Source organism: Phycodurus eques, chromosome 1 (genome assembly GCF_024500275.1).
Source record: "Phycodurus eques isolate BA_2022a chromosome 1, UOR_Pequ_1.1, whole genome shotgun sequence".
In the NCBI taxonomy this organism is placed as follows: Eukaryota; Metazoa; Chordata; class Actinopteri; order Syngnathiformes; family Syngnathidae; genus Phycodurus; species Phycodurus eques.
Window position 1 is genome coordinate 35,303,914 of NC_084525.1, and position 23,341 is coordinate 35,327,254.

General features: G+C 43.1%; 1 protein-coding gene across 9 annotated transcripts in view; it reads right to left on the bottom strand.

The window, feature by feature from the left end:
* Positions 1-23,341, bottom strand: part of LOC133409610 (ankyrin repeat and SAM domain-containing protein 1A-like) — an 85,783-nt gene that overhangs the window by 29,832 nt on the left and 32,610 nt on the right. For all 9 annotated transcript variants that reach the window (XM_061689896.1, XM_061689885.1, XM_061689906.1 and 6 more), the window contains 10 exons: positions 22,413-22,709; positions 20,270-20,345; positions 20,071-20,172; positions 19,876-19,962; positions 19,533-19,702; positions 19,335-19,397; positions 17,835-17,967; positions 14,755-14,798; positions 14,079-14,172; positions 8,767-9,233 (listed from right to left, as the gene is read on the bottom strand). In XM_061689896.1, coding sequence (XP_061545880.1) covers positions 8,767-9,233; positions 14,079-14,172; positions 14,755-14,798; positions 17,835-17,967; positions 19,335-19,397; positions 19,533-19,702; positions 19,876-19,962; positions 20,071-20,172; positions 20,270-20,345; positions 22,413-22,709 — 1,533 coding nt within the window. The remainder of the gene's footprint in view (positions 1-8,766; positions 9,234-14,078; positions 14,173-14,754; positions 14,799-17,834; positions 17,968-19,334; positions 19,398-19,532; positions 19,703-19,875; positions 19,963-20,070; positions 20,173-20,269; positions 20,346-22,412; positions 22,710-23,341) is intronic.

Genomic DNA, 23,341 nt, shown 5'->3' on the forward strand with positions numbered 1-23,341 from the left:
TCACAAGCAAAGATGGGGCGAGGTTCACCTCTTTGTAAACAAGTCCGTGGGAAAATAGTCGAACAGTTTAAGGACAATGTTCCTCAACGTACAATTGCAGCGAATTAGGGGATTTCATCATCTACAGTCAATAATATCATCAAAAGGTTCAGAGGATCTGGAGAAATCACTGCATGTAAGCGGCAAGGCCAAAAACCAACATTGAATGACCGTGACCACTGCACTGCATCAAAAACCAACATCAATGTATAAAGGATATCACCACAAGGGCCCAGGAACACTTCAGAATACCACTGTCAATAAATACAGTTCGGTGCTACATCCGTAAGTGCAACTTGAAACTCTACTATGCAAAACAAAAGCCATTTATCAACAACACCCAGAAACGCCGCCGGCTTCTCTGGGCCGAGCTCTTCTAAGATGGACTGATGGCAAGTGGAAAAGTGTTCTGTGGTCAGACGAGTTCACATTTCAAATTGTTTTTGGAAATTGTGGACGTTGTGTCCTTCGGGCCAAAGAGGAAAAGAACCATCCGGACTGTTATGTTCAAAAGCCAGCATCTGTGATGGTATGGGGCTGTGTTAGTGATAATGGCATGGGTAACTTACACATCTGTGAAGGCACCATTAATGCTGAAAGGTACATACAGGTTTTGGAGGGACCATTAATGCTGAAAGGTACATACAGGTTTTGGAGAAACATATGCTGCCATCCAAGCAACGTCTTTTTCATGGACGCCCCTGCTTATTTCAGCAAGACAATGCCAAACACATTCTGCACGTGTTACAACAGCATGGCTTCGTAATAAAAGAGTGCGGGTACTAGACTGGCCTGTCTGCAGTCCAGACCTGTCTCCCATTGAAAATGTGTGGCGCATTATGAAGCGTAAAATACGACAGTGGAGATCCCGGACTGTTGAACAGCTGAAGCTGTACATCAAGCAAGAATGGGAAAGAATTCCACCTTCAAAGATTCAACAATTAATGTCCTCAGTTCCCAAACGTTTATTGAATGTTATTAAAAGAAAAGGTGATGTAACACAGTGGTAAACATGACCCTGTCCCAGCTTTTTTGGAACGTGTTGCAGCCATAAAATTCAAAGTTAATGATCATTTGCTAAAAATAATAAATTTTTCAGTTTGAACATTAAATATCTGGTCTTCGTAGTGTATTCAATTAAATATAGGTCGAACATGATTTGCAAATCATTGTATTCTGTTTTTATTTATGTTTAACACAATGTCCCAACTTCATTGGAATTGGGGTTGTATTATTTATTTTTTTTTGTCAGAGAGGCCAGGGGTAGGTCATCGCACCACATTTGAGGTGTCAAGTATTTTGGTAAACAAACTGCAGCAGTATGCATAAAATAGACATGACATCGATCTGATCGGCTTGATCGGTATCGGCCGATAATTAGCATTTTATGCTGATCGGCTTTAATGTCATAATTCGCCGATGCCCAGAAGATATTTACTCCGCGTCACCGTGGTATACAGTATATTTGAATTCAAAAGCTAGTTTATTTTTAGCCCTGTCGTGTGTCTTTTGACGTAGTACTGTACATATCTGACCGCCAATAAAGTTATTTAAAAAGAAAAACATGGCGGCGGTGTGGGACAGACAGCACGTCTGAGACAGACAACACGTAATGCCTGGATCAGACTATAAGACAAATTTGGTCTTTCACGATTGTCAGACAACTGGAATGAAATATTGTATTCCGATACCACCGTCTTTTACGATCACTGGGCTTTATAATCTTGTCAACTCAAACGCCACTGGAGACATTTGTTACCATAGTGACGACGACAACAATGGATCGCGTCGTGTCTATTATAAGAACAAAATGGGGAAAAACGTGTGCTGGTGGTCACCGGTGCTCGGGAGCGGACTTTAATTCCAGGATTGCTTGAGGTATGTTCACATCCTTTTAATACGATACAGCTCGCAAGCAGGCAACAAAACGTTATGTAGCCTAGCAAGCTAGTGCGAGCACTAACGGTTGTACGTAACCATGCCAGCATTCTGTCGAATCATGCTCTAAGGTTTCGGTGTGTGTGAAGTAATTTAATTCTTCATTCATTCATCTTCCGTTCCGCTTATCCCCAATAGGGTCGCGGGCGCGCTGGAGCCCATCCCAGCTACCCTAGGGCGAGAGGCGGGGCACACCCGAACTGAACGCCAGCCAATCGCTGGGCATATATAAACAAACAACCATTCACATTCACACCTATGGGCAATTCAGAATCTTCAATCAACCTCCCATGCATGTTTTTGGGATGTGGGATGAAACTGGAGTACCCGGAGAAAACCCACACAGGCACGGGGAGAACATGCAAACTCCACACAGACGGGGCCGGGATTTGAACCCCGATCCTCAGAACTGTGAGGCGGATGTGCTAACCAGTCGACACCGTGCCGCCGTAATATAATTACACTAAGTAATTTAATTACAGTAAGTTACCAATGCAGCCCTATGGGGGGCACAAGTCAGTGCAAACTGTAGGCCGGTCCCAAGCCCGGATAAATGCAGAGGGTTGCGTCAGGAAGGGCATCCGGCTTAAAACTTTGCCAAAGCTTAAAACTTTGCCAAAGTACAAATATGAGCGTTCATCCAAAGAATTCCATACCGGATCGGTCCTGGCCCGGGTTAACAACGTCTGCCACCGGCGCCGGTGGAAAATGCAGCTACCGGTGGAAATTCAGCTACTGTGGGTTGAAGTCAAAGAAGAAGAAGAGGTGGAAAGCGGGTTCTTCGGCAGAAAGAGAAGAGGAAAGCACAGAGCCTAGAACTGAATGTGGGGACTTTGAATGTTGGGACTATGACAGGAAAATCTCGGGAGTTGGTTGACATGATGATTAGGAGAAAGGTTGAGATATTGTGTGTCCAGGAGACCAGGTGGAAAGGCAGTAAGGCTAGAAGTTTAGGGGCAGGGTTTAAATTATTTAACCATGGTGTAGAGAAAGAGAAATGGAGGAGGGGTTATTTTAAAAGAAGAGTTGGCTAAGAATGTCTTGGAGGTGAAAAGAGTATCAGATCGAGTGATGAGGCTGAAACTTGAAATTGAGGGTGTTGTGTGTAATGTGATTAGTGGCTATGCCCCACAGGTAGGATGTGACCTAGAGGTGAAAGAGAAATTCTGGATTCTCGTATTGTTTTTGTGTTTTTCGTCCGTCTTTGGAGAACTTACACGACTCACTTACACAAGGGGAGACCTGCTAACCATCAAGGAGGCTACTCCGGACTTTCTGTCACCAACCTTCGCAAATCCGCTCAGTTTTTTCCCCCGAGTTACTCACCGGAGCGGTGTCCGCGGTTTTCGGCGCATGGAGACGGAAGCGGCGCCACAGAGGGAAACGGGCCGGCATTCAGGTGAAACTCCGCAAGAGAGGACACAGATTGGCGTTTCCGTCGATCCATCTCGCGAATGTACGCTGCCTACCCAACAAAATGGACGAGCTTCATCTTCTGTTAAAGACCAGTAAAGACTTCGGACGTTCCGCGGCCATGTGCTTCACGAAGACCTGGCTTTGCGACGCTGTACCCGATGGCGCCGTCATGCTTCCCGGCTTCCACATTCATCGAGCGGACCGCGACATGGAATCATCGGGGAAAACAAAGGGCGGCGGGATATGCCTCTATATCAACGAAAAATGGTGTACGGACGTCACGGTGCTCAGCACATTCTATTCTACTCGCCACGTGAGTTCGCATCATTCATACTGGCTGGAGTCTACATACCGCCTCAAGCTAACACGAACGTCGCACTGCTAACGCTCGCCGAACAAGTCAACGAAATTGAAAAAAAACACCCGGACTCACCCCTCATTATTCTCGGGGACTTTAACAAAGCTAAACTCAACCACAAACTCCCTAAATACAAACAGCACATAGACTGTCCTACCAGGGAAAATAATACTTTAGACCACTGCTACACTACGGTAAAAAACACATACCGTGCTATACCTCGTGCAGCCCTGGGCTCGTCTGATCACTGCTTAATTCACTTAATACCGACGTACAGGCAAGAACTTAAATGCGCGAAGCCTACAGTGAAAACAGTGAAAAAGTGGAGCAATGAAGCCAAGATGGAACTTCAAAGCTGTTTAGACTGCACAGACTGGAGTGTCTTTGAAAATTCAGCTGGCAGCCTGGATGAATATACGGACACTGTCACATCCTATATCAGTTTCTGTGAAGAGGTTTGTGTACCAACAAAATCATTTCGGACATTCAACAACAACAAGCCGTGGTTCACTGCTAAACTTAAGCAGCTTCGCCAAGCTAAGGAAGATGCATATCAGAGCGGGGACAGGGCCCTGTATAATCGAGCTAGAAACCAGCTGAATAAAAGAAATTAACATTGCAAAGAGGAACTATGCAGCAAAGTTGGAAAATCAGTTTAGCGCAAACGACTCTAAATCAGTCTGGCATGCATTCCAATCGCTGACTAATTACAAGCGACGATCCCCCCAAGCTGAGAACAATAGCACACTTGCCAACGACTTGAATACCTTCTACTGCAGATTTGAAAAGGACAGTTTCACACCACACACCCACCCGGCCGCACCCGTGACCACGATCACACCTCTGACTTCTGCGTTAACCATCCATGAACAGGATGTGAGACGCATCTTCAAACAACAAAAGATTAACAAAGCGGCATGCCCGGACCATGTGTCCCCATCCTGCCTCAAAGTCTGCGCGGACCAGCTCGCTCCAGTCTTCACTTAGATCTTCAATAGATCTCTGGAAATCATCCCTGAACTCCTTTCATCCAAGCTTCTCCAGCTCAGCGTCTCACCTGCCATTTGCCAGTGGATTTACAGCTTTCTGACGGGAAGGACACAGCAGGTCAGGCAGGGGGGGGCCACCTCATCCACACGCAGCATCAGCACTGGGGCGCCCCAAGGTTGTGTCCTCTCTCCGCTGCTCTTCTCTCTCTACACGAACGACTGCACCTCAGCGAACCTGACTCTCAAACTCCTGAAGTTTGCAGATGACACCAATGTCATCGGCCTCATCAAGGACGGTGACGATTCTGCATATCGACAGGAAGCGGAGCGGCTGGAGCTGTGGTGCGGCCGACACAACCTGGAGCTGAACACGCTCAAGACTGGAGAGATGATCGTGGACTTCAGGAGGCATCCTTCACCACAGCTGCCCCTCACGTTGTCCAGCTGCCTTGTGTCAACCGTCGAGACCTTCAAGTTCCTGGGAATTACAATCTCTCAGGACCTGAAGTGGGCGACCAACATCAACTCCGTCCTCAAAAAGGCCCAGCAGAGGATGTACTTCCTGCGGCTTCTGAGAAAGCACGGCCTGCCACCGGAGCTGCTGAGACAGTTCTACACAGCGGTCATCGAATCAGTCCTGTGTTCTTCCATCACAGTCTGGTTTGGTGCTGCTACAAAAAAGGACAAACTCCGACTGCAACGGACAATCAAAACTGCTGAAAGGATTGTCGGTACCCCCCTACCCACCCTTGAGGACTTGCACGCTGCCAGAACTAAGACAAGGGCGTGCAAAATCCTCTCGGACCCTCCGCACCCCGGTCACCAGCTCTTCCAGCTCCTTCCCTCAGGTAGGCACTACCGATCAATGCAAACTAGAACTAGTAGACATTCCAACAGCTTCTTCCCTCTTGCGATCAACTTCTTAAACACCTAACCTATAATTCCATTACAACAAGTTGGCAATTTTTTGACTTGAGTTCGTTGTCACATTTCTGTGGGGCCAATTATGTATTACTCGTGCACTCACTGTAGTTGTCTCGCCATGCTGCACTATTTGCATATACTGGCCACTCATGCCAGAGTAGCATCTGCTCCATTTGCACACTGATTGAGGAGTATCTGTAACATTTGCACAACCAACATTGTCCCAGATGATCGCACTACTCGTGCTCGCACTACTCGTCACCGCATACACTCCTTGAAGTCTCAGCGCCCTTTGCACAATGGTCATTGCACCGGACTATTGCAATATTAGTCATTCGAACTGCTCTAAGTGCTAGAGGACTCTGCATCTTTTTGCACAATTGTTTTTTGTCAATGTCTTTATGTCTCCAAAGTGTTCTGTAAATTGACTGTCTGTTGTACTAGAGCGGCTCCAACTACCGGAGACAAATTCCTTGTGTGTTTTGGACATACTTGGCAAATAAAGATGATTCTGATTCTGATGTGTGCGTGCGTGTGTGTGTGGCGGGACCCAACCCGGGTCACTTTTCCTCAGCCGCTCGATCTCTCCTCCCATCTGTTCACTTCACCTTGTGTCCCCTGAATTGTCCTTTTAAAGGTGATCTCATGGAACAATCACAGCCCACATTAGCATGCACGTTACATACCAGTACACATGCATTCAGAGCTCCTGAGACCTCAAATATGATTGTCCTTAAACCAGAGGATCCACGAATGTATATTGCCAAAGCCAAAAAAGCCGTGTGTGGGAGGTCGGGGGGAAACAGGGGGTTAAGGGTGTGTATGTGATAATGTATATTTTTAGCAAACCAGATTAAAAAGATGTTACGTGATGTGTGCATGCCTTAAAACCTGCATAATGGTGTAAAGAGTGTTTGGTGGCGCAAGGAACATGGCAGAAATGGAGGAATTTAGGGTATACTATACTTTCATTGGCACTTATTATTTAAGAAAGTGCAGGCTGTGTTACAGTTGTTCAAACCTCAAATACAACCCCTGTTCACTATCCTGTTTCATCTCAAACAAAGGCCAAATTTGACTGGGCTGGGCCTTTCTGATCAAGAAGAATCACAACTAAGGGAACTTATTTTTTAGTTAATTGGCATAGGTCTTTAAATTGGATGAATAAAATTACATTAATAATCCCAATTTGTTGCCATCAAATAAATCATATTTGATCGTAATTTGATTGAAAGGTTATTTGGAGTAGAATCTAACCTTGCCAGTGGGATTGCTAAAAATCCATCTGTGTAATCTCATACATCCATTTTAACAAACTTTAAGATGATACATTTGTGGCTAATCAGCTGACAAATCCTAAAGGACAAAGAGGTGGCATCTTTGGCCTGAAAGTGACAAGACACAAATGTCTTTGTCCACTCTGATGAAATGGACAGACAAAATACCAATGAAATTGTTAAAAAAAAAAAAAAAAAAGATAATATAAAAAGATAAGAAATAATTATGATATTGTATGAAACCTTGACTACACAAGTCTGGCAGTGTACTTTCCCCCGTAAAGCAGTCATTACTTAGCAGTTAAGAAAATAGCTTGAATATAATGAATGGCTAAAAAAAGGCACCCAGGCAAAAAACATTTACTGATGTGACCTTTGACCAGATACCCAAGCTTCATTTAATGGATACCATTGAATAAGATTGAATAAGGAACTGTTCTGATTTAACCTTTGACTGTAACTAAGTTGGACATTGTGTGGTTCATTCCTTTTAAAATAAATAGGCTGCTTCCTTGGACATTGGACATCACCTGAAACCCCTCTTGCATTTACAGAAAAATAATTACTAAAAGTCTGACAATAAGTAGATACTTCCAGAGATGCCGTGGACTGAGGCAAAATCTCAAATCTTGTTATATAGAATAAAATATGTAATTGTGTCAAAGTGTTCATTCACTAAATTTGATGTATGCCCTGATGCCTCGACGGTGCAACAGGATTTCAGCAAACATCTCAAACGAGATGTGGGATTGGAACAGCGTGCGTTTAAACTTCATTGGCAGGCAGAGAAAAACCTATAAATCATGTTGAGAAATTCAACATTGTTCCATAAGATGGTAAAAGTGCATAAACAGATAAGTGTTTATGCTAACAGTTTACAGAAGTACCACATCTACATTTTTAACATGGTGAGGGATAGTCTTGAGAAAAGCATGTTCAGTAACTCTGGCATATTAACATTGCTTGATTGTTTCTCTGTGCAGGCTGGGAGCGTTTGCAGGTAAAGACGAGCAGAGCTGAAGGATGACGAAGACGTGCACCTTCCCTCCTTTCTGAATCTTCATTTACAAATCTATTTCTGTCATCTAATTTTCTCAGCTTCTCGAGGTATATCCGCAGATCCTTGTTCTGTCTAATCTGCTCTTGCACCACTCACGTTTGCTTATACTCCAGCGTGAACATCAACATGCTGGTGGGCTCTGTTTAGCTCTGAATATACAGCAGCACACTGTTAACAACCCCATAGAAAGATGTAAATGTCAGCAAAGTACTGTAAAATCAATGTTGAACTCGTGAAAAATTACATTACAATGTGGTTATGTTTTAATTTGTACATGGGGGGGAAAGGCTAGACAAAGAGTACAGTGAGTAACAAGTGTATTCATGCTTCTTTGCTTCACTTGTGTAACACATTTGGTATTTTCCCTGAATCCGTGAAAAGATAGTAGTCACTCTAAAATGTAGGAATGTTAATGTTTTGTATTCGCCGCTTTCATAGTTGATAAAATTCAGTACCATGGTCTTCAACAAACATTTTCAAAATGTTACATTCATCAGAGGTAGTCGGATTCTATTGAGCATTTGGATTACCTTGCTGTCACTACTTTACTGATTGTTTTCTCCGTGTGTTTAAGATTTCCATTTTCAACCAATCTACTTCATAATTAATTGCAGCAGGAAGCCCACTTATTGTTAATTATATATGAGCTCTCATACTTGAGGTAACTCATTGTCCTCATTGAAGACACTATTAAGTTGACTATTTTGTAAGGAAGAGCCATTAAAAAAACCCACACATTTTCAACTAATGACACATTGAACTTACCTCGTCCCATTCTGAGGTGAATGACGGTGATTTCTCAAGCCTTTTCTTCCCGCTGCTACAGTTGGAAACAGATTCACTTCGGTTCACCAGTCCTCCGTCGTCTTCACTCGGAGGCGACACAAGCAAATTTGAGTCTGACTTGGAGAGGCTGCGGGCCAGCTTGAGGTCCCCAGGAGGACGCATCCTACCAGATACTGCCCCCAAGTCTCTGGGGTCCTTCTTCACAGTAGCATAAATGGCATTTGGATCACAGTCTGTTAGGATGGCAGCCATACTGGGACGGCTATGTGGTGTTGAAACTGCTTGCTCTTTCGCTTTGGCTCTGGACTGCGGTTGGGTCTGACCAGGTGGCGCGACACCTGGAATCCTGAAGGGTGCCTCGCGACAATCGAACACTGGGGACGATCCGTGCAGAAGGCCAGTAAACTGTTCTGGGATACCCTGATCTGGGCTGAGCTGCGAGTTATCTAGACAGAGAAAAACATCACAAGGTCAGCAAGGAGGGGAGGGCTGTTTGCATGAGCCGAAACTGGATGGAAGACTGAGCGTCAGACCCTTAAAGCAGGGCTCATAAGAAACCGCCCACACAAGCGTTGAAACAGTTTTGTAATTGTTTCCTAGCAGGGGTGATGAAGAGAGGTGGGGGGGGGGGGAAACGTTGGAGAAGACAGGAGGCATATGTTTGCGAGAGAAATGTCAAGATTCCACAACCGGCTTGCAGCAATCTCTTGACAAACTGCTGGCACTGAACGCCTGCATTCTGTATCAGCCTTTATCCTCTGTTGGAAATGTGACTGGCTTTGTCAGACAAGACCCACTTGTCTGTTGTTTCCTTACAGGGCCACAAGAAACACTATGCCAAATGACAAGCTAAGCTTTGCTGCATGCACACGTGCATCATATAAAACACAAACTACAATGAAAATGAATCAGAAGGCTCACCAAGGGGAGTTCCACTTACAGAGTGTGCTTTCTCCAACAAAAACAACTCCTTAATGAGATGGCAAGTGCAATTAAAAACAATTGGTTTTTCCTCCTCCCTCCCCATAGGAATTAGAGTCACATAAGCCCCTTTCCTCCATCGGAGCTGCCACACAGCTTGGCTTTCATTTAAAGAGGCATAAACACTGGTTTGGTTTTGGTTTTTCCATCCGCTATGTGCTGCTATGCTGTGTGCTGTTATCTGCCTGTGTGACTAGTAGCTCTCTGTGTTTTCTGAATTCTAATTCTGGACTCCAATGAAGGCTCAGGAATGGAAATTTGAATCGCCCCATCCTCAGTGGCCAGACTCTAGGTAATTAGCACAGTGACACATGCAGAGGGAGCGTGCATGGAGGGGAATGGACTGTCTCTGTCGGGGTCATGGGGTCAGGGTGTTTGGTGACAGGGAAACTAGAGTAGTGGTCACAAGAAAAAAAAAAAATAATAATAATAATAAAAATCAGACCAGCGGAGGTCAAGTCTCCATTTGGAAACCAAAAAATTGGCATTGCCATTCCTGTTGTCTAACAACACCTTGAACTCTGCCAAACACTTGAACTTGAAGTACAGGAGGGTTTGCATGCGATAAAAGAGGTGAGTGTTGTACTGTGCACATATGTCAGGATCAATCCCAAACTCGAAGGTGCGTAAACGCCCTCTGAGCACATCGATCTGGTTCCAACAATCTCACACCCGGTTAACACCCTTCAGGATGACTACACCGTCTACTGCTGCTTTTAAGCCTCTGTACGAGAGCATGACGCAATATTATTGCAGCTCATATACAGGAGATGAGGTCACTTCAGATGTGGAATACGTGTTTGCTTTGGCACGGCAAGCACCGTGTTTCCCTAATGATGTCATGTTTGGTTTGCAGAAACAGACGCAGTGGTGCCAACTATCATTCCACATTGCTGCACTTCCTAACTGGACTGAGAGTGGGAGGCCATTTGTTAAAGGCAAAATCTGATACATATCCAGTTGCTTTCAAGTTATTTGCTTCGAGACATGTGCTCTTTCACTGCATAACTGCCCCATTTTAATTATTGCCTACAGTATACCCCTATTTAAAGAACTACTCCTAAGTGGCCGTGTGAAATCCATGCAGAGCAGTGAATTACTGAAGGGAACAATATTGAGTTTGTGACTGATGGTAAAAACAAGTATCCCTGACTATGCATTCATCCTCCACCTACCACAGAAGGACGAGTAACCAGATCTGCTTGATGCAGAATAAAAGTCACGCCCACATGAGCAAAATGAAATTGTTCTGAGACAGCTGGTTTAGATTTCATCATGGCAAGAAGCTTTGCTGGTGCACATGAAGTTAAGAAGAGCACTGTGTGAAAATTGTTTTTGTAGCTTTCAAAATTGGAGTAGGGCATAAATATCACTATAACAACTAGTGACCCCAGAAAAGGCCCTGAACATTAATACTGGCAATATAATTCCCCTCATGGACTAAAGTCTCGGAACTAACCTCTTAATCATCAGATTAATAAATCAGATGTTAGGCTATACTCTTTACTATTGAGAGGGATGGCAGCTGGAGCCAATTTATAGCTTTGCCTCAAGGATAACTTAAAATGGGACATACTATGGAAGATTGACTTTTTATTGCTTGTATACAAACAGCGGGGTCTCTTGGGCGCCTTGCCGCCCATCAACTGTGAAATTAAACCAGTTAATCTTTACTTATCTGCCTATTTAAAAATGTGTTTGTGAGAGAGCCGTTTGGAATTTTGTCACACTGTTACGTAACAGAGGGGTGGAATTTACAAAATAACCAACCTCATAGTGTTTCTATGGCCATGACTTCGAAGCTAGGCTAAGAAAAGACCCACGGTCACACTACATTGTCTGAAACACTACCAAGTCAAAGCCAAAATGTACACAGAGCTGCACTGTGTTAGCTTGTGAGAACAGCAAATACAATAGAACCCCCTGCTCACGAACAAATCGTTTTCCGAACATAATTTCTGATAAATATTGCTTTGACAGCAAAATCTTCTGCTCCTCTACTACCACCATCAGCAATAAGTGGAGATGAAGAACAGTATATATACTCTACTATACCACATATTCTTAAATTGACTGCATATAACAACCAGAAGGGCAACCAGGAGAAGGTTTTGAGTAAGTTTCAGTGTTTTCGTGTAGACACACACATTTATTGATAGGCTCTGTTTCCATGAGGACGGGGCCTCAGTCCTCACTGCTGCTTTCTCTGTAATGTATCTGTACAGCAGCATAGGCATCGGCCTGAAATAATCCATATCGGTCAGGCCCTAGTATGGAGTGTAGTGTATGAAGTGTGGCCTCCAAAGGTAAACTTGCTTTTGTTGTCTTTACGGGTGATTGCTTTTCCCCTCCCCACACTTAGCCACTTGCCTCATTCAAGCCCCCAGCTGCGCTCCTAGTCATCATGGTAATGAACACATTGATTCTACAGTAAAGTGGGCAGGCTGGGCAGAGACTTAATTTAATGAAATAAGACATCAAAACAGTTCCGGGTGACAAAAAAAAAGGGGTGTAACGCGCACTGTATCCTTTAGCAGTTTTTTCTTGCAATACAAATGTTAATCTACTCTTCTAAGAAAGTGAAACAATGAATGACGAAACAATCAGTTATTGGTTATAATTTTTGGACTTTGACACCCATATTTAACGAACTTTACAATACAGCAAAATTATTATGAAGAAAATGTTTTGGCACTAAAAGCTTGCTCTAATGGGAAAGCCTAAGCATGAATTCAAAATTACATTATATACACATAGACAACAAAACAAGAATCTCCTCAAAACATTTTCATATTGGCAATGAAATGAGTCTCACCCACTTCCCGCTACAAAATATCACTGTCTACGGAGAAGCCAAACCCAATCTGCTGTTCCAGAACATCATCAGTGCATACCCAAGCAGGGAGATACGCTTGGCTTGTGATTTTAATAGTAGATCCCCCCTCCTTTCAATTTTCCTCACCCAACCAACTAGCCCAAAAGTTATTTTCTAAACAGGAACTCAAAAGTGCAGCACTCCCCCAAGTTATAAGCATGTCATCAGCAAAATCAAATCAGTGAACAATAAAAATCTTATTAGCTCAAAGGAGGTAACCTTTTCTGCTTCAATTATGAAATAAAGAGTAAACATAACACATGACACACACATAAAGATGTTTCCACTCTTAAAAGATTTTTTATCTGCTACAGACCCCAAACATAAAGATAAAAAAAATCAGGCATTCAACAATTTTGGTCATTTGGATGTGCTCAGGGTCATTTGGTGTGCTCAGAGAATATCAACACAGCAGACAACACACAAAGATTCGCGCCAAACTCGAACTCTCGCGTGATCACACGTGATCTCACAAAACTGAAAAAGAAGAAACACTTCCGGCTTTGCGCTGATGTTTGCCGAACGTTTCCTATGGTTGTCGGAGCCGGGAGCCTTATGAAATGGCGCTGTCCTCAAAAACGACTTATTTGAAAAAAAGACTTCTTGCCGTCTGGGGAACCCACTTTAAAAAGAAAAAACGAGATCGGGTAGGACATCCATCCATTTTTCGTACCGGTTCCGCCCACCTGGGTCATGGGTGTGCTGGTGCCTATCTCAGATACATCTGGGTGAGATATATTTACAGTAGTTTCTTTTTCTTGGGTCAGGCTATATGACTGGCTACATTCCATTCCACGGCACAATTCACGGTGTCATGACTCGGGAGAAGTCGACTCTCCCCCACCCACAAAGACTTTTCGACGTAAATATTGAACCCGTTCATTATTTCAGATTGTCAACCCCGACATGTTTCGGATCCTAAAATTGGAACGAACCCACTCTTAACACACATCAGACCTAAGACAATCTTATAGTATAATCTTATAAGACTTAAGATTGTTTGGCGTTTGATGTGCTTGGTTGGGAAGGTGCAAAATCTGCACAAAAACAGTCCGATTGTCTTTAGGTGTGTAGCGGGCCTAAAATAAAGATAAAAATGTAATCTGATGAGATTTGCTGCAGATCCAGCATTCACGCATTAAACAGAATTTTTCATTGTTCAAGAAAAGGACTACCAAATACATAATCTTGATCAGTGCTAGGTGAAACCTAGTTTGATTATTTACATATTCTGATCCTGTACGAACACATTCTTATCCTGTATACACACAAATCGCAAAATGGTAGATGGTATGATGCTGCAGCAATACTACTCATCATAAAATATCTACTGCATATACTGTAAGTAGTTGCACGCAAACAAATGGAGGAATGTACAAACCACAACAAAGACATAACTTCCTAGGAGGAGGGACATGCAAGTGTCTTAGCTCACCTCCTAATGCTTGCAGGCCCACCCATCCTGAGGGATGCAGAGTTTCTTTTGTCAGGTTTGGTGTGCCAAGGTTATTTAGGGTGTTGGATTTGCACTATAATAGAACACAGACGAGTAATGATCAGTTTATTCCAGCCATTCAAAAATCTGAGTGTGTTAATGCTTCAGTGTAGGTCCAGTTTGCCAGCTAATTGTGCATCTGGCCAGCATCACAGAATAAGAGTATATAATTGATTGCCACAATGGAAATATTGATACATCGGACCATCATGTGGCTGGACTCAAGACATGCTCTGTGGAGGACTCCATGAGACCCATATGTTGTTATAAGCCAGATATTGCAGACAACAAGTGGCCTTGTGAAGGTAGCAGCAAGGCACAAGCACAAGAAGGATAATTCAAAAGAACAGGCAACATTATTCAAATGATTGATAAAAAGGGGTTTGGGTGCATTTACAACACATGGTTCTATTAAAGTAAAAAAGATTTCTTTAAACAAACAACCTCTGGCAACATGACCATAATTTTCATTGTATAACCTATTCTGCCAAATTCAAAATATGCAAATCACATTGCAGATACTTTCGAGTAATGCTAAACACAGGAGCGACAAACTAGGCATTGATAGTCCAAAGGATTGGGCAGTTTGCAGAAGAAAACAAAATGTTGTACATACCTGAGGTAGGACACTGTTGTTTGACTGGATACATTTGTTTTCATCTATGGAAACAAAAGGCATGAAAGTAAACTTCTTTTTTCCTTTCGGCTTGTCCCGTTAGGTGTTGCAACAGCGTGTCATCCTTTTCCATGCATGTCTATCTCCTGCATCCTCCTCTCAAACACCAACTGCCCTCATGTCTTCCATCACTACATCTATCAATTAGACTTTAAACCGATCTGATCGGTGTTATCGGTATCGGCCGATAATTAGCCATATATGCTGATCGGCTTTCATGTCATAAGTCACCGATCCGATCAATGATGTCATCGATCGGCTCCGCACAAGACATTTAACTCCTCGTCTTCGTCGCGTATGAATCCAAAAGCTAGTTTATTTTTAGCCTTGTCACGTGTCTTGTTGCGCAATACTGTAACTATCTGACGGCCAATAAAGTTTTTTTTTAATCTTGTGGGTGAAAAAACACGTCGTCGGTGTGGGACTATTTTGTGGTGTCTCAGACAAACAACACGTAAGGTATTTGCAGTCTGTGCACAACTGAAGTACGTCGTGGGGAACATCATCTAAATGTTTCAACAGCAAATTTGATGGAGCACCTGAAGGACACAAGGAGCACGGCGCGTTCAAGCAACGCCGTGGGGGGGTGAGTCAAACGGACTCGAAGTCTGGACATGTCATTAACAGTATTTATTAAAGTAATTTAATTACAGTAAGTTAGCACCCATTATTTCTGTCAGTTGTAATGTTGAGTTGACCTAAACTTATGTCAGTGGCCAAACCTTGAATGCCCTCTAGAGGTCATTGGTGTTTTAACTTTTGTCTAAAATGCGAGAGAATAATTTGAGCTGGGACGGCTCCAGCACGTCCGCAACAGAAAATGGATGGAACAATAAATAAATGAACAAGTCATGTAAATAGACACATTGCTTTATCTTGTGATCGGATCGGCCATCGGTTATCGTTTTTTTTCAACTTGCTGATCGGTGATCGGCCCCAAAAATCCTGATCATGTAAAGCCTACTATCAACCTTCTTTTTGGTCTTCCTCTAGCTCTCTTGCCTGGCAGCTCCATCCTCATCATCCTTCTACCAATATATTCACTCTCTCTCCTCTGGAAACTCCAAACTATCGAAGTCTGCTCTCACTAACTGTGTCTCCAAAACATCTGACCTTGGCTCTGCTTCCTATTCTCTCTTCAATGCCACTGTCTCTAATCCGTACATCATGGCTGGCCTCACCAGTGTCTTGAAAACTTTGCCCTTCATCATAGCAGCGATTTTTCTGTCATATAACACCTTAATAACCTTCCTCCTCCCATTCCAACCTGCTTGGACCCGTTTCTTCAATTCTTTACCACACTCACCATTGCTCTGGACTGTTGACCCCATGTATTCCTTCACCCTTGCTATCTCTTCTCCCTGTAGCCTCACTCTTCCCCCTCCACCCCTTCTCATTCATGCAAATATATTCTGTCTTATTTCGGCTAATCTTCATTCCTTTCCTTTCCAGCGTATGCCTCCACCTTTCTAACTGTTCCCCACCTGCTCCCTGCTTTCGCTGCAGATCACAACTTCATCACTTAGCCTATCCATCACCACTGCAAACAGGAAGGGGCTCAGGGCTGATCCCTGATGCAGTCATAAACTTCTCTGTCACACTTACAGCACACCTCACCACTTTTCTGCTGCCCTCATACATGTCTTGTACTATTCTAAAATACTTCTTTGCTCCTCCAGACGTCTGCAGGCAGTACCACAGTTCCTCTCTGGGTACTCTGTCATAGCCTTTCTCTAGATCTACAAAGACACAATGTAGTTCCTTCTGACCTTCTCTGTACTTCTCCATCAACATCCTCAAGGCAAATAATGCATCTTTGGTACTCTTTCTAGGCATGAAACCAAACTGTTGCTCGCAAATACTCACTTCTGTCCTGAGTCTAGCCTCCACTACTCATTCCCATAACTTCATTGTGTGGCTCATCAACTTTACTCCTCCTTGTTCACACTTGTTCTTAAAAATGGCCACAGCACACTTTTCCTCCATTCCTCAGGCATCTTCTCATCCGCTAAAATTCTATTTAACAACTGGGTCAAAAACTCCACAGCCACCTCTCCTAGATGCTTCCATACCTCCACAGCAGAGCTTCCAACCTATAAAACTTCACTTGCAGAACTATTTGTCCAAATTTGTCTGAAAGAACATTTCCGTGTTCTAATTATAGCCGGCACGGTGGCCGACTGGTTAGAGCGTCAGCCTCACAGTTCTGAGGACCGGGGTTCAATCCCCGGCTCCGCCTGTGCTGGAGTTTGTATGTTCTCCCCGTGCCTGCGTGGGTTTTCTCCCACATCCCAAAAACATGCATTAATTGGAGACTCTAAATTGCCCATAGGTGTGAATGGTTGTTTGTTTGTATGTGCCCTCCGATTGGCTGGCAACCAGTTCAGGGAGTACCCCGCCTCCTGCCCGATGATAGCTGGGATAGGCTCCAGCACGCCCGCGACCCTAGTGAGGAGAAGCGGCTCAGAAAACGGATGGATGGGATGGATGGATATTCTATTTATGGGGGCACGGTGGACGACTGGTTACAGCGTCTGCCTCACCGTTCTGAGGACTGGGGTTTGATCCCCGGCCCTGCCTGTGTGAAGTTTGCATGTTCTCCCGTGCCATAATGATGAAGTCGATTTATTAAAGATAAACTCATCAATTTCCTTTTCTGCCACTTGAAAGTGAAAAATGCAAATGGTCCATTTTCTTTCACTGGAATACAGCAATTTATACATGTGGAGAACTAAATTAGAAGTAGAGACCTAGAGGGGGGGGTTGGGTCTAAAATGTCTCTATTCAAAGCAAGGGCTCGCAAAAGGCTCAAAGGCTCCTTATTTAATTGAATGTCATGTAATTACACATAATGCTTTTGAGTTTAGGAGAGTGCTCGAAATTCAGGCTCCCCTGATGATTGAGAAAGGAACTTTATTGATGGCGCATCATGCTTAGACTTAACTCATCAGTAGTTATTATGAGGGCTCATTAATATGTGCAAGGATCAGTCTATGAATGTTTGTCAAGGTATACCACACCTTTATGAAACTGGGACTCCAGGCTTGGCAGCGGGACTTTAGTTTGAGCAGTCAGCAACAACTCATATGTGTGATCCTCCTCCTCCTTAGCAGTCTCTCCACGCTCATCAATACTGTTATTCGTAAATAAAGCCTGTGGAAAGCAGAAGTGAGGAGAAAGTAATTTAAAATTTAAATTACTTCTTAAACATGGCTACCAAACCAGCATATAAGAAAATAGAAATGTCCGGCAAGTCATATGATTCTGTTAGCTCCCTTCATCCTCTTCTCTTCTCTTGCCTGTTTAACTGAACCCCTTTTATGTCCTATAAATTATACCCATCATAAAAATGGCTGAGCTGAGCAGCAGCCAAGAAGAAAACATTTATGAAAGGAGTGAGGGCTGAACAACACTAAGTCTAGGGGTTGGCAACTTTCAGAAGAAAAATAAAAACTATTTCAAAGGCTATCACAGGGACATAATAAGCTACAAAAACAGTTAAATTACCATTGAGAAGCAATGCGGAAATACAGTAGGTGACACATTTGATATTTCAGCCATACTGCATGTATGCTATTCGCAGGGGATAGGGACAACTGCAACTGGTGAAAATCCATGAGTAATTGACTCCCACACAAAGAGGTCTGTAACTGCCTATAGATGCCACAAGATAGCAGAAAAGCCCTTTTTTTCTATTAGACCAGGCTATGTCCTTACTAAATGAAGCTTCTCCCGTCAGTTGAACATACACGTAAATGGTTAGCACCAAGATGCCACTAAAGTAATAGTTATTTTTTTTGTCAGACATGGGTTTGGCCTGAGCGCAAAAACAGTAGATGGGTGAGTTTTTCTCCAAATAATGGAGGATAGGCAAATTTGGGAATGGTTAACCGTGTTCACTGTAATAAAACATCAATTAAAATAATTATACATCTTATTTTTGACTCACATCTGTCACCAGCACCACTAAAGAACAAAGTATAAATCTGACCTCCAACATACTTACCTTAATCATTTATCAAATGTCACGTCTCGCATGTGACATTTGACCTTGTTTTTTCTGCCCTTTAAGGACAGACTTTAGAATTTATGATTGCTTTTCTGACATACAGTGCTGTGATAACGTATTAACCACCTTCTTGATTTCTTTTTTTTTTTTTTGCATATTTATCGGACCTAAATGTTTCTGATCATATGCCAATTTTCACAACTGACAAAGACAACCCAAGTAATAATGCAGTTTCTAAATGATAATTGTACTTATTCATTATAGAAAAAAAAAATCCAAACCCATCTGGCCCTATGTGAAAAAGGATTGTCCCCGCTTGTTAAGGCATGGTTTAAACAACATTTTTGGAAAGCTGAGTTCAATTAAAAAAAAAAAAAAATCCATTCATAAATAAAAATCCTCCTCCTCATGTTGAACAATTTTGACTGAGGGAAACGTAAGGTTGTTCAATCAGGTCGCTTTTTATTAATTTATTTTTTTTTAAATCTTCTAATCTTAGAATTCTCCTCACCTCTGAGCTCACTTCTTCTTCAAGACCAACGCCAGGATGTGGTAAATGGCCCAAGCGATCTTTCTGGAAGACACATGTGGTTCCAAAGTTGAGAAAAGCAAACGCCCCACCATACAGCCAGAGAAGTACTATCACCCTCTAGAGGTAGTTTGGTGTTCTCACACTTGAGAGTTTGCATTGCCTGTGTGGTAGTCTAACCTTTCCTGCTTCACTGTCTGGCCGTCCAGAATCCCTGTCTGAGGATTTGCCACTTGTAAGGCTGTCCAGAGAATGGCAAGAGGTAGCTTCAAACAGAGCTTCATAAGGACTCTCCTCCTCAGGCCCCGGGGCCAGCCCAGAGATCAACTCGCTTACTTTCTCCAGATCGCCTATGAAGCAGTTCATATTCATACATTGTGCAGGCAAAGTAATAAAATCTCCATTCAGTACACATTCAGTTTCAACATTGAGCAGGTTGTCAACAATATTGCAAAAACAAAGAAAGCAGCACATCTTTTTGTAATTGTTGAATGAGCTGCTGCAATAATCTGGCACATCTCACCCTTGTTTCGAGGGCCGGGACTCTCCAGGGGTGGGGGGATTGGTGGAAGGGGGAGGTCGATGTCAGGTGGTTTTCCACTCATAAGTCCTGCAGCAGGCAAACAGGAGATTCAATCACAGTGACTAAATCAATACAAGTTAAGAGGAAACTTCCGATGTCATTTCTGTGCTTCTTTTTAGGGATGGATGCTCCTACCTTGGATGAGCGCTGCTATCGCTCTGCTCTTCTGAGAGGGCATGTCTTTCACAGTGTCCAGCGCTGTCAAGCCCTTCTGGTCCAAAATATTCACATCAATGCCTAAGAGTCATCACATGGAGGAGTTATGCCAGCATTTGTTCTGCTAACTCGTTTCATTAATTTGCCGAGGCAATCAGGTTTACAGCTTACGTCTGACCTGCACTGAGAAGTTTCTGCACCACATCTGTCTTTCCAAACAGGGCTGCTTCGTGGAGTGCACTGCCTTTCTCCGTCTGATCAGAAAAGAAAGTGGAAAGAATAAGGAGAAGAGAAAAGGGAGGTTGAAAACTGTAACATGTATCCATGGACTCACTAAATTTTGTTGAGCGAAACTATTCATTTCATATTTCATATATTCAATTCATATTCACCAAGTCACCAAGGAAATTATGTCTTGGCTCTCACTCAAATCACGGTTATGCAAAAAGAACTAATTCATTCATTAATTTTCTGCTTATTCTCGCTAGGTCCGTGGGTGTGCTGGAGCCTATCCCAGCTATCTTCGGATGAGAGGCGGGGTACACCCTGAATTGGTTGCCAGCCAATCACAGGACACATAGAAACCAACAACCATTCGGACTCATATTCACACCTACTTGCAATTTAAAGTCTTCAATTAACCTACCATGCATGTTTTTGGGATGTGGGAGGAAACCGAAGTACCCGGAGAAAACCCACGCCGGCACAGGGAGAACATGCAAACTCCACACAGATGAGGCCGGATTTGAACCCGGGTCCTCAGAACTGTGAGGTAGATGTGCTAACCAGTTGGCCACCGTGCCGCTAGCAAAAAGAACTATCTATTCCAATTTTTTTGCACACTAATTTAATATTACATTGCACTACTTCTTTATAAACTTCGGTAGAGAGCAGGCCCTTCCTTCTCTACACCCCTACATTAAAACAGGGTTATAATATATATATATATATATATGGGGAATAATAAATGAGCATCCAATGATGCATTTACTTGAGCACAGGTTGTACCATCCTTTGCAGTGCTTAAGAATGTGAAATTGCAATTTTTGTGAGAAATAGCACGAGCCACAGGAAATGCTGCAAGACCAGTATGGGTTTGCATGTTAGGTAACACTGAAAGTTGTGATAAAAACACATCATTCGCTCAAAAAGGAAGAGAAAATAAGTACTTAGTCCTCCTATGGCTGGGCAATATGGCCTGAAATTCCTATCACCACTTTAATTGAATCCCTAAGCGGTCACGGTATGTATCGCAAGTGTAACCTAAGTGTAAAAATTACAATGGAAGTATTTCTGAATGGGTCATACAGTAACTAATCAAAGCTAAATCGATAAAACATTAAAAACAGGCATTCGATGGTGCAAAAACGTGCAAATGAACACAAACAAAATTGCTGATATAAATATTTAATATACTATATATACTTTCGACCTTAAAGGCTCTTCCTCTTGGCTGACATATGCGACTGGGACCGTACTGTTTTTTTTCCCGGTTTTCGGACGTGTTGTGTGAGCCTACTGTGTAATTTTTATATTATTTTCTCTCTATGCACCTTACTTGACCTGATAATTTGCTTTTCAAAGTTGGTTACTCTCCTAACGTAACACAATCCAGACTTTGTTTAAAAGTGTAGTGAACCACCTATTCTATTATTCGGGCGTTTTACATTTCATGTGTAATTTAACGGTTAGCATTACTTCTCCGTCTTCAGTTCTCTCTTCCTGCTCGGTGTGTCACATGCAGCCAATTACTCGTCCTCCTTTCATGATAACGATATCTGTCAGAAGTGCAGCTCATTTGCCGTCATGGAGGCAAAGATTAGTGAACTAGAGGCATAACAACCGTTATCGTGATTGGTCGGTAGTGTCTAAATCTATTTGTCTATACAGTACTTGTAGGCCAAATTTCTATCATCTAGTGCGTAAACCGTATGTAACGGCCTCCCACCCAGCAGCCTAAGTGGATGGCTCTCTTTCTGGGAAGACTTTAAAAGATTTTAGGGAGTGTCTGTGGGATTTTTTGTCATTTGATCCAGAAAAATATTTGTGAGGTCACAGATATTGGAGAATATATAGACTCCTGTCTATATAAGACCTTACAGCTCACAGTGCATGTCAAATTTAAGGGGGTCTGATCACTTTCGGTACCCACTCTATGGCTTGAAGGACCTTGGTTTGTGCAATAGAGCACATTCACACTGGGACAGAAAAGGGCCTACCCCAAACTGTTCCCACAGTGTTTGAAGCAAACAGTTGCCCAAGAGGTCTTGATGAGATGAAGAACTAAGATTGAGGGTGAACCCGATTGGATAAAAACACACCTCATAGTTAATGTCCATGCCAGCATCAAGCAGCACCTCCACCACAGACAGATGCCCATTACGGGAGGCCAGGTGCAGCGGTGTGTGCTTCTTAGTGTTGCAACTGAGCAGGTTGGGGTGGGCGCTGAGCAGCAGCTTGACGACCTCTAGCCGGCCATACAGTGCCGCCAGATCTAGTGGAGTCTCAAATTTGTTGTTCCTCATGGTGGGGTCCGTCAGCTCTTCCAGCAGCAACCGCACTACCTGCGAGTGTCCGTACTGGGCGGCACAGTGCAAGGGTGTCTCGTTGTCGTTGTTCTGTCAGAGAGCAGAAAGATACGGTTAAAAGTAGCAATAGCGAGACACACACACATAGCTTGTAAAAATACATTAGGAGAGACAGAACATGGGATAAATTGTTATTGGCACAAGATTAAACAAAAAATGTGAAATCCCCAACCACCAAGAAAATACAGTGTACAAGCCAGAGAAAGGTGGATGATGGCTAGGGGTACACGTGGACGAATAGGAACAAGTGCGGCAGAAGGGATTGCCACAGGCAAAGAGGCGATGACAGAGAGACAGAGGCACCTAGACAGCTGTGGAATTAAAAGACTCATTGACAACATGGAGTTTTGACTGTTAAACCAAACATTATATTCATATTTTATCTCATGTTGCAGTAATTACGCTGCTTGTGCAAAAATGACCTCATTCATTCCATGAATTCGCAATGATGAAGCAGAGTCAGCAGAAATGAAAATCAATCGGTTGCGATGGAAACTCGCAAAGTGCTGCTTACTGGATGGAATGACTCACTATGCAGTGACAAAATCAGTAGTGATTTGAGGTTACTCACAGCAGTCACGGCCAGCAGGGGGCGGGCTTTGCAGAGCTGAACTAGAGGATTGTATTGAAACAGTGACAACAGAGACAGACTTGAGACATGG